General features: G+C 49.7%; 2 protein-coding genes across 6 annotated transcripts in view; one reads left to right on the top strand and one right to left on the bottom strand.

Annotated features, from left to right (window-relative positions):
* Positions 1 to 11,337, bottom strand: part of LOC126076157 (splicing factor, proline- and glutamine-rich-like) — a 67,190-nt gene that overhangs the window by 42,020 nt on the left and 13,833 nt on the right. For 2 of the 4 annotated variants that reach the window (XR_007517436.1, XR_007517438.1), the window contains exon 1: positions 1,283 to 1,834. The exons of the other annotated variants lie outside the window; for them this stretch is intronic. The gene's annotated coding sequence lies outside the window, so the exon portion shown is untranslated. Of the gene's footprint in view, positions 1 to 1,282; positions 1,835 to 11,337 lie in introns of those variants that run through there. 4 annotated transcript variants of the gene reach the window in all.
* On the top strand, positions 2,092 to 8,578 carry LOC126076158 (translation initiation factor IF-2-like). 2 transcript variants are annotated; one of them, XR_007517441.1, is made up of 3 exons: positions 2,092 to 2,558; positions 4,818 to 5,107; positions 8,198 to 8,578. XR_007517441.1 is itself a non-coding variant. In XM_049884661.1 (2 exons), the coding sequence occupies exons 1-2, from the start codon at positions 2,092 to 2,094 to the stop codon at positions 4,861 to 4,863; spliced, it is 513 nt and encodes a 170-aa protein (XP_049740618.1). In that variant the 3' UTR covers positions 4,864 to 5,313. The 2 variants fall into 2 exon arrangements, 1 of the variants encoding a protein (XP_049740618.1); XM_049884661.1 differs by lacking the exon at positions 8,198 to 8,578 and having other exon boundaries at positions 4,818 to 5,313.

Here is an 11,337-nt window from a genome sequence, read left to right as displayed (position 1 = left end):
GCCTTTGGTAGTTGTGCCCCATTTCTCATCCCAACATCGCACCCCAGCCTTCATGTCTACTGACTACCCTGATGAAGTCATAAATAAATATCTAAACCTGGGGAGGGGGGCAAGTGGCCCAACAGAAAACACAGCCAAGGGCCGTGTCATGAGGACAGAAGCAAACTTTCAGCCTCGCTGCCATGGCCAGCCGGACCCTATTGAAAGGCTTGCCTTGTTCCTGAGGGTGCTTCCATGAGGGGATGGGGGAACCAGGCACCCCACTTTGAAGGAACCATGCCGCAGGCCTGGACTGCCCTCGCCTTCGTTCACATTCCTGAGCCTCCAATGCCAGCTCACATCTCTGGGCGTTGTAGACATAGGGCTCCCTTCACCCCACTATTTTGTGGTCACGGCTATCCAAACCACATCAGTAAGGTGGGAGAGACTGGAAGGGATGTCGCACCTGCAATATGATCGTACTAGAAAGCAGGTTTAATCCCTCTCAGTCACGGGTTTCATTTTAACACAGGAGAGGTACACTCATGTACAAATGGATCTCAAGTCCCGGATCGCTGGAACCAGCAAACGAAAACAAGATGAAGGTACAGCTCGGCAGCAGAAACTGCCTCGGCTTTGGAAACCCAACTTGAAGAAATTAATCTTAACATCCCTTCAAGCTCTAGAATTATACACTCTGCAGTCCTTCACCCCCTCTGGCTCTCAAAAAGCTCCATAGGGCATTTATTACGAAAAATTATTAGTTGTTTTTCATTTTATGCCACCATAAACAACAGCTTCCACTCAAGGGACTGCCACTCAGGGCGGCCCATCGTGCCAGCGCCTGAGCAAGGGTGCCCCAAATCAGTTCTCTGCTGATGGGTGCCAGCAGAGAAAGATAAGAAGAGGGTCTAGTTTAGGAGGTGATCTAAAAATTTCAAGAAAAAATTATGGCTTCCAAGTAATCTTTCCAAACACATCTCATCTAAAAGCAGACGTTTTCTCTGCTCTTCCCATTGTGTTTAAGATGCCTGCCCAAGCGTATTTTACGTGGTCAACAAGACTCCTGCAAATGACCCGTACACCTGAGATTAGGAGGAGTAGCTCACCAGGTAGGGCCCCCTGCCCAAGTTCCAGAATTTGAATGACGACCCTGGGCTGGAGCGCTGTCAGGTTCAAGAGCAACCTCCTTCCCATGGGCCCTCATCTGTAAAAGGCCTGCCCTGCAGAGAGACGCATCGTAGAAATCCCTTCATTAATATTTCAATACTCCCTAAGTAGCGAAAGTGAGAAATGCACTTACGGTCCACAGGAGCGTCGCCTTGAGCCCGACCGTGACCTGGGGGCGCGCAGGTCGACAGCCCTGTCCTTCCCAGAGGAACGCGGTGGAAACTGCCAGCGCCGCGCTAGGGTGCCCGCGGCTGTACCGGGCCGCCTCCGTCATCCGCTCGGAGTCTCGGGTTCAAAATGTTTCTTTCCTTCACGCGTCAAAACGGGAAAGAGCGAAATGGTGCCAAATTTCTCGTAACTCTTGCCGGGTTGGCCGGCTCAGAGGACAGCCGCCAGGGAAGCTCACGGCTCAGTCCTGTGTTCCTTGGGTCACCCACTGCACCGCCGACCACTCTGCTCCTTCTCTCCGGGCTCCCGCTTCCTGGTGAGGACCAGCAGACCGCGCCGAGGGGCGCCTGCAGGACCCTAGCGAGGGAGGTCGGGCGGGAGCGGGCACCTCTCGTGTCTCCGCGTCCACGATGAACGCCGCTGCCGCCGCGATGGACCTTTGTCCCAGACGAAAACGAAAGCGCGCCAGGCCGGGGTCGCCTACGCTCTGCCCAAGAGGGCCCGGGCCCCGCGCGCCCCGCGAGTTTCTCCAAGTTTACGTGCCTCCCGGAGGGGCGGGCGCCGAGGGGCCGAACTTGCCGAGCCAGGCCGTCGGGCGGCTCACCGGGCGGCTGGCGCACAATGGGCGCCCGGGCGAGAGCGGCGCGGGGCGGCGCGGGGCGAATGCGGGCCGGCCGGCCGCTCGTCTGGCGCGGCCGGAGCGCTGAATGCGGCGGCGGCTTGGCACAGACGCACCGCGCGCCCGGTGCATGCTAATGGCCGGCCGGGCGCGCCATGAATTATTCAGCAGCAGCGCGGAGAGGGCTAGCGCGGCACGGAGGGCGGCCTGGCCTGCGCGTCCCCCGCCGCCACTGCCGCGGCGACTTCCCAAACTTTCCCTGGTCGGCCTCGAGGACGCGGTCCCCGCGGGGCCGCCGTCCCCGCCCGTGCGCGCCGGCCGCGCTTCCCCCGTTGCCGCCTATTTTATGTCTTTTGTCTCGGAGTTGGCACCTGTCCCAGAGAGCGCGTTTCCCTGCCCACCCCTTCGCCGCCGCCGGATCGGGGCGGGGGAGGGGACGAGGGACCCGGAGGAGGGGAGCGGGCGGGGGAGCTAGGCGCCTGCCTGCCCTCGGCCGGAGGACTGCACCGGGGGCGGCGGCCATGCCCGCGCGCCCGGGCACCCTGTTCCGCGGGGAGGTCATGGCTGCGGCCGCGCCCGGAATACCAAGGAGCCGCCCGCGGCCCCGGGCCGTGCTGCGGCGGTGAGGACGCGGCGCGCCCCTCCCTTGGACCCCTCCCCCGCCCTCCGCCGGCGCGCGGGTGGGGCGGGCAGCTCGAGCAGCGGATTCGCCGCCGGGCCCCGCGCCGCGCCCCGCAGCCCCGCGTGCGCGCCCCCGCCCGCCCCGCGGCCACGCCGCCCTGGGCGCTCCCCGCCCGCGCGCGCCCGCTGTGTAAGGGGCGTCCGCGTCGCTGGGACCCACTGGCCTTCCGCTTTGTGCCCCTGGCCCGTGCGGGAGGCCGAGGGTGCCGGATGGGCACGATCCGGGGCTCGGCCCGGCCCCGCTGCCCTGGCACCGAGGCTGCCCGCGCGGCCTCTGGAGCGCGCTCGGCGGCTGCGCTCCGAGGCGCCGGCTGCCATGATTGCGGGCAGCGGGGCGCGCGCGCACGCTCGGGCAGGGCTCGGGGACCCAGGGCGAACCGACGGGCACTGCCTGCCCACCACCTGGTGCCCGCAGCCCCTTGTGCGCCGCGGACAGCAGCCAGGGTCGCCAGGATCGCCCCTGCGGGCCTCTCCGCACCGGGGCCAGTGTGCGCCGTGGGGTTCTAGATGAGATACTGGGACCGGGCTCGGGATCCCCGGGCGCAGCGCTTGTGCCAGGGCAACTCCGCGGCGGCTTCCCGGGCACCTCTGGCCCGGGGGAAAGGGGTGCCCTGCGGAAAGAGGGAGAGCGCGCACGGTGCTAGGAGATCTAGATGGGGTGCGCAGCCCCCGGAGGAGTGACGGTGGCGCAAGGTGCCTGGCAGGAGGGGGGCGCGCACTGTGCCTGGAGAGGCTGAGGGGGTGCACGGTGTTGGAGAGGCGGGGAGGGCAGGGGTAGAGTTCCCGGAGAGAGGGGGGATGGCGCACAGTGCCCGAAAGGCGTGGGTATGGCCGGGGCACGGTGCCCGGCTTGCTGCCCAGCTCCCAGCACACTCTCTTCCTTCCCCGCGGAAACAACTTCCTGCCACCCCCCCCCCCCCCGCCCCAGTTCAGGGCGCAGGAACTGTGGGGTGAAGTTCAAGGCCGCAGTTCTGCTGTTTAGGAGCCCAACGGTGACGCCGCTACCCCCAGGCCCCTCCCGGGAGTAGGGACCGACCGAGCCATGGCCGCGCACTGGTTAGAATGCCAAGGAGGCCGCGGTGGCCGTTCCCGCCGGCTCTGGACGCTGGAGAGGTTTCCCCACCAAGGCCGGCCTGGGCCTCGGGGTCTCGAGACGCAGACACAGAACCACTACGCTGGAGCCTCTTCCCGGGCATGCCTTTGCTCAGAGCCTAGTGGGCCTGGCTGTCCGGGATGCCCGAGACAGCCCTGCAGACAGTTGGGCAGAGAGAAACGAGGCCTCCGGGCCCGATCCCAACGTCTCTTGTGTCTGTCTCTCCCCCACCCCCCAGCTGGCCTTGGCATTGTAACCAGTGTCCCTTGACGTCACATCTCGCCATTTCTGTCAACCAATTGAAACTTGGCCGTTGTCATAAAAATATATATACTTTTTACACCATTGGTAAATTCAAAAGTTCCTCGTGTGCCCTGCTTGCGAGGGAACTTCATTCCACGTTGGAGTGGGCTGCCGGGAGGGAGGACTGGCCACGCTGAGGGAGGCTGGGCTGGGCAGCACTGCCAGGGCCTTGGCTGCCCACCGGCTGGGCTTCCTAGGCTCCTAGACCCCCACTCCATGAGCTCCAGTCCAGACACACTGCCTGTGACCTTGGCCTTGAGCTGTGCTTCACACCCACCACCCTGTGAAATACAGTGTTTCTGAGGAGGAAGGGAGGATATATTGAGAAACCTTCTAGAACTGCTTTCCTAGGATGGGGGTGCGGGGAGACAGTGCAGAATCTCACTGTGGCCTTTTCTTTCTCGGCAACACACAGCTTTTTTTTTTCTATCAGAAAACCTAGTTTTAGAAAATGGAGAAGTGTTTTCCAGTTAAATCTTTCCACTGGAGTCCTGATCAACTTTCACTTTCCACAGTTGCCCAGACACCACAGACAGGACCCAAGCCGGGGTGATTTTACTACTGGGGTGGGTTTCACTGCCCAAGAAAGGGGCCCAGGATGGCCCTCCCAGCTTCAGGATGGCCCTCCCAGCTTCAAGGGTGGTGGGCCTGCAGGCTGGAAGCCCAGGGATCCCATGTTCTTCCTCAAAGAAGGATGCTGAGACTTGGCAATGCCAAGCCTACTTTCTAGCAATATAGTAGGAAAAACAATCTTTCTGGTCTAGCACAGTCCTTTATAATTTTCTTTACTATTAAAATTCCTAGCCAAGACGAGGAAGTGTGGGCTAAGGGAACACCTCCCACAAGATGAACCTGAGCCGGGCCGTCCAGAAAAGCCACAGTGATCCCTCCCTCAGCCCTTCCTGCCCCTGCGATGCCAAGGAAGAATCCAACCACTAACTGCCACTGTAATTTCCCCCTCTTCCCCATCTTTACTGTATGGTCTAACTACTTTAAAAAACATATTAAACACATTCTGTGGTTGAGCAAGTCTGGGGAATCCAAAATGACAAAAACGCTTTCGAGGCCGGGCTGGATGCAGCGACTTCGCCAGCGTAAGTACTGTGCCCTTTTAATACCAAATCTTGTTCTTTCAAAATAATGAACAAGCTCAGTAACGACCAAGTGGGGGACTCTGAAAATAAATATATGGTTACTGATCTCATGGAAAACCGCTCCCCGATGCAAACTCTAGAAATGGTGCAGACCTTTGAAATACATTCACACGAAAAAAATAGATATACACTGCATCCAACAGCCACACTCTAATCTATTTATAATCACTTTCCTAAACACTATAAATATTATAAGTAATGTGATATATGTTTTGTGATTAAATGGGTGGATTAAAACATTGAATTTTAAAGCCACAAAGAAAAAGAGATTATCTTCCATTATACCATTACAACGTTTGTTCCATTGGCACAAACACAAATTTGACAACTGTATCATTACTGAAGGCAGTAACTAAATGCCAGGATATTAGCTTGGTAATTTTCACCTGAAACCATTATATAATGATACTGGCTTGCTAGCCTTCTTTTTATTAGCAGATTTTTTTTTCCCTTGCTCTCATACAGTAATAAGTTAATTTAATGCCTTTCTCCCCCTTCCAATTCTTATTTGGTAAAACAAGAAATTGGGTGAGTCAGAACAATATTTGAGAACACAGACTCTTTTTCTTCTCTCCTCTCCCCCCCCTCACCCTGTACTTGGCAAGGATTTACATATAATTTGGTTGCAAATTCAGAAATCAAATTCTGCTTTATTCAGGGAAAATAATAGCACTCAGGTAATTTCATTGGGTATTATTCAGTGTTTTTTTTTTTTTTCCTTCTTGCTCCCATATTATATTATTCAAAGTAACTACTATAAAAGCTGTGCTCAGATTTTCAAGACGGAAGCCTGGGAAACTTAACTTGGTTCGTGAGCATGATGGTGGACAAGTTTCTTCGAAGAAAAACTTCAAATGTGCTTGTGGGCAATAGCCGTTCTTGAGGTCAGATGTTTGAAAATAAGGGAGGCTCTGGCCATGCCAGGATGTTTATAGTATCAGCCTTATTCGGTTATTTTTTTCTGATTTATCCCAAGATCTGCCTAGTAGGAATGTAGCGAGCAGCTTCCTGCTACACCCCCAGCCCTTGCTTTCCCTGTCCGGCCCTTGGCCCACTGCCTCGGCCATCCAACGTTCCGGTTCAGTTTTCGTTTTCTCAACATAGCGAAGTTTAATAGTTAAAAATGTTCAGTATCCGAGGCAGTGGGAGGACTTAGTAAACAGATGCACTTAATTTAATCAAAGCCAGTAAGCTGTATGTGAGGGAAAATTACATTTTCACTTGGGTTTGCATATTCAAGTTGCACACTCTCAAACAATCCTGTTTTTAAAGCTGGCCCAGGGAACTTGAAATTGGGAGTTTGTGGCTGCTTCTGGGTAAGATGGCACTTCAGTCATTGCAAACAGTGTGCCCTTTGGAGTTGCTGCCGAGAAGCTGTGGGCACAGTGTATTAAGGCAAACAAACCCGGCTTATGGGTTGTTTGTTTTTTCCTTTCGCTTTTGCTTCAAAGTCATGTGCAGGTTTGGGATTCCATTTTAATACGCCCATTTTGTGATAACTTTTATTCCTACTTTACAGAGGACTCATTCTGGCTCTCAATTATTGATGCACAAAACCTATCAGCAACAGTTTACCTTGGGTAAACATATTTTGATTTCATTTTTCCAGCGGAGGGAGTTTACCTGGAAGGAATGCAGCAAAGCTAATCTAGCGTTTACACTGTCTCCGGCTGGGCAAAGATACACAGACAAACGCCACGGGAAGGTGTCTTTCCTTCCAAACCTAAAAAAGCAGTTTTCAAAAGCTTTTTCTTTAGTTCACTCGGTTTTATGCCGAACTTGACATTCATCTTCTAGCAATAAAAATGGAACTAGGGCCGTAGGACAAGCATATTTGAGGATAAAAGCATTAAGGGCAGGACACTCACGACACCTCCCCAATAAAAAAGAAAAGTATGCTGGCAGACTCTTTCCACATTACCTTCTTTCTTTTTCTTTTTATGAACATAACGAATGGACTTAAGCGTGCCTGCAGCTAGCAGTGAGTAGCGACATGTCCCATGCTCTCTCCTGACTGACGGATTTGAACCCCAAATCCATGCAATCTTTCGTGAGCAGCTGTTTTATCATTTTTAACATGCTTTGGAATCCCACCCATTCACTGTTCACTATGTGTTACCTGCGTATGTAACCCCAAAAAGAAGTCCGACAACCCTGAAAGCACCCTTCAAGGGGTCACAATTATTTTTCAAATAAAAGTAAAGCATAAAATAATAGAAGTCTACAATAAATGTGTGTTCAATAATATATATACATACGTACATATACACACACACGTGAATACACTGTGTGTGCTACGTATACACCAGTGAGAAAAATTTCCCCTTATAAATGAGGAATTATAATTAATATTTTCCATGCCAAAGTAGTAACCACACAAATCAGAAATTATTAATTAAAGGTGATGGGCCAATGTCCCTGGTCATATATGCATCTATGTCAAATGCCAAAGCTAGATTCTTGACTTTATACAATGAATGAGAAAAAGCACAATCCAAACTAAATTAAAAAAAAAAAAATCCAAAATACCTTTCAAAGAGGAGAAGGGAGTGTTGTGTTTATCTTAGTTGCTCAATTCTGCAAAATGGAATCATCATGAATTGTGAAATAACATTTTCTGAGGATTCATTGTGCCACTTACAGTATCTTATTAGCAATTTAAAATAAATTGGAATTTCGAGTTTAACAGTCGCTAGTAGTAAGAAATGCCAATTTCCAAGAAAATGAAAGGACATAAGAAAATTTGAAAAGAATTTCATGCCCCAGGTGTCCAAGAAATGCCTACATTTTACAGTTGAAGAACCTTGATTTATTTAAAGCATTTCTGTACCCTATCCATCCTTTCCTGGGGCTTGAAATAGTCATTATTTTTTAGTGACCGTAAATTCTTTTTCAATTATATCTAAGCAGATTTTAGCTTGTCATTTTAAACTTCAATAACCGTCAAATGTTTATGTTTTGGCACCAAAATTTTAAAATAATGCTGAAATGCTAATAAAGGTCAGCTGAATTTTTTTTTCTTTTCCACAGATGATATGAGAACCTTAGCACTATCTTTTAACTCTACTCTGGAATAAAGAGACAGTCTGAAAAAGAAAAGAAAGAGACAAAAACAACCCTGATGTAGATAGAACTCATATGATTCATTGTTAATCTGCAAGGGACAGCAGCAACTTTTTTTTTTTTTTTTTTTAAATCAAGACTTCAGTGATCGCTTCTTAAAAATGACTGCCACAAAACCTAAAGTGCCTCACGCGTGGGTTTTTTGGGGGGCAGTTTCAATTACAAGCGTCTGAAATTTGACCACTCTGATCGTATTTATTGAAATTTCATTTTCTACATAAAATTTCATTTTATTTTTTACATAAAATTTCGTTTTATTTTTTACATAAAATTTTATTTTTAAAATGATTCCATTTTATTTTTTGCATAAGATTTCATTTTCTTTTTTAAAGATTTCATTTTCTTTTTTAAAGAAGAGTTCATTTCATTTTTTAAATAAGTTTCATTTTATTTTTAAAATAAGATTTCATTTTATTTTTTAAAAATAAAATACGATTTCACACAAGGGTATGTAACTTGGTTCATGTATGACAACAATTTAATTTTCCTGACTATACCTCCAAGCCTGCTAACAGAAAGACAAGGTGGGTTTTTCATACATGTTCCCTCAACAAAAAAGTGAAGAAATGTTTTAACAAAATTTATCACTGCAAGACAAGGTAATATTTAGCGGCTGCAAAGCGAAATACTAAAAAAGAAAATCAGTGTTTGTTTTGTTTTGTTTCTTGCTATTTATAGAGCAACTTTTGGTGTGATTCCTAATTTTAAAAGAACACGGAGTTCGTTTTTGTTTTTTAACCGAGAGCAGTAACGCAAACAAGCAGACAAGGACAGACACTATCCTTGAAAATAAAACCACCTACGTGATTCTTACATGATGAAGGTATATTTTTAAAAATGTATTTCCAAGTAACCAGAGACTTGGACAGGTATTTTCACTCCTGGGCTTGGTTCTTCAATGACGCACAAGAGCAGGAATTTTTAACTATCCTCAAGGGTCTCAGCTTTTCCTAATCTCTCACCCATTAACCAGTTTTTTTAACTCTGTATCCTAAATATGCTACAAGATTCTGCTTGCAAAGTGGGTCTTTCCCAGCGGACTTTTTGTCTAGGAGGAAGAACTGGACATGGGCACGGCCAAGCCACCCCACTCTCAGAGAGCAAGTTCTCTGCACCGGACGCTCTGGTCCATAGAGCGCTGGAAATGTACAGAAGGACTCCGGAGCACACAGGGAAACTTCTCGCTTTGGGAACAGACTTGCCGACACACACCTGAATCTACAGATTCGGAAAAACTAACCAGCTGTAGCCAAAAACCAAAACACTCAACCACCCGAAAACAGTCTGCAAGAAACACAGAGTTCTTTGACATGACGAAAAGAATTATAAATAAAATAGCACCAAGGCAGACAGGCTGAATGAGTCTTTTAAGACAGCCTGTTGGTGCCTCAAACTTTAAAACTTAGAACTTTAAGTGTTAGCTCCATGAGAATAATACCCTGGGAGATATGTGTGTATGTGCGTGTGTAGAAATAAAAAAATCATGTATGTGTGTGTGTTTGCAGAAATAAAAGATCGTGTGTGTGTGGAAATAAAATATCATCCGTGTGTGCGTGTGGAAATTAAAGATCATGTATGTGTGTGTGTGTGCACGTCTGTGTACATGCACAGGAAAGCATGTGTGCATACAAGTAGATCATGTATGCGTGTGTGCAGAAATAAAAGATCATGCATGTGAGTGTAGAAGTAAAATAACATGCATGTATGTGTATAGAAATATAAGATCATATATGTGTATGTGTGTGTGTTTGTAGAAATAAAAGATCAGGTACGTGTGTGTTTGTAGAAATAAAAGATCTTTTGCCTCCATGGCTTGGGGCAGATTTGAGGTCCTGGTGGCGAGCCCGGAGCCCAGGTAGAGGGGTGGGCCCTACCTGTATCCTCCTGAGGTCACTCCCTTTTTTCATTACACATGTGCAAACACCCAGAGGCAGTGAAAGCGGAACCTGCTGTAGATAACAGGGACCGAGCTCAGATATAGAAAAACTTTCCCTGCAATAAAAAATCGTGTTTTATAAGTGGCCGGCCAGGCTGACCTGACTCATCGTCATTGGCAGCAAAGCCTGTGTGGGCAGTGAGGCAAGGGACCAGGGGCTTGGAAATGTGGTCTCTGCTCAGGCAGCTCAGGCTCTTCACCCCAACCCTGGGAGGAAGGATTGGGTAGACCCTTACCCAAGCCAGGCATGGCAATGAAGGGCGGCAGCTATGGGTGTCCACGTGGCCTCTTGGACAGACATGTAGGGCCACCAGGAGTGTATCCCAGAGGTGGAGTATCTCCAAACCATCGAACCCAGTCCGCCGAAGCGGTGGCCATCTTGTTGTCATGTTCAAAGGCCACGAGGGGCCTGGGATGCTCTTGATCTTGCCCAAATCTCGCACCACGCCGGGCCAGCCCGCCCTTCTTATAGCCATCGCAGAGGTTTCAACACAGTCCACAAAAATACACTGAGAATTTACTATGTGCTGGCACCTCGTGAGTAGCTAAACTTCTGAACCAAACACAGCAGTCTTACAGTAGAGGGTTCTTCCTAAGGAAATAGTGACAGCACCTCCTGTGTGGACAGCAAGCACCTCATAATTTGCACAGTGCGTCCTCACCTCCATCTCACACCATCTTACAGCCGCCAGGCAGATAGAACAAGAACCAGCATGCCCTCCTTGAAGACCAGGGAAAACTAAGGCCCAGCGGGTGGAAGAGTGACTTTGCCCAGTGTTGCATGGACCTGGGGCCCCAACCACCATGTGCACACATGCCACTCTGTTCTTTTTGGTTTCTATCTTTTAAGGAAAAAATCACCATCCACCCCTTCACACTTATACACTCACAGGCTTATTTTATAGGGTAAGGACCATTTCTAGGAAAACAGAGCCCTATTGAAATTTGGGTCCCAGAACTGCCTTACACTGTCCCAGCTTCAGCCCTTGAGAAACAGTGGTCCCCCCAGCAGCACACTTGGGTCTTCACCTGCCCTGCCAGGTGCATACTGACTCCACCTTTGACACAAGACTGGGGCGAATGGGCCTCTGTGTAAAATCTCAGACACAAG

The sequence above is a fragment of the Elephas maximus genome, chromosome 4, assembly GCF_024166365.1.
Source record: "Elephas maximus indicus isolate mEleMax1 chromosome 4, mEleMax1 primary haplotype, whole genome shotgun sequence".
Classification (NCBI taxonomy): Eukaryota; Metazoa; Chordata; class Mammalia; order Proboscidea; family Elephantidae; genus Elephas; species Elephas maximus.
This window is presented reverse-complemented; position numbering and strand designations above follow the sequence as displayed.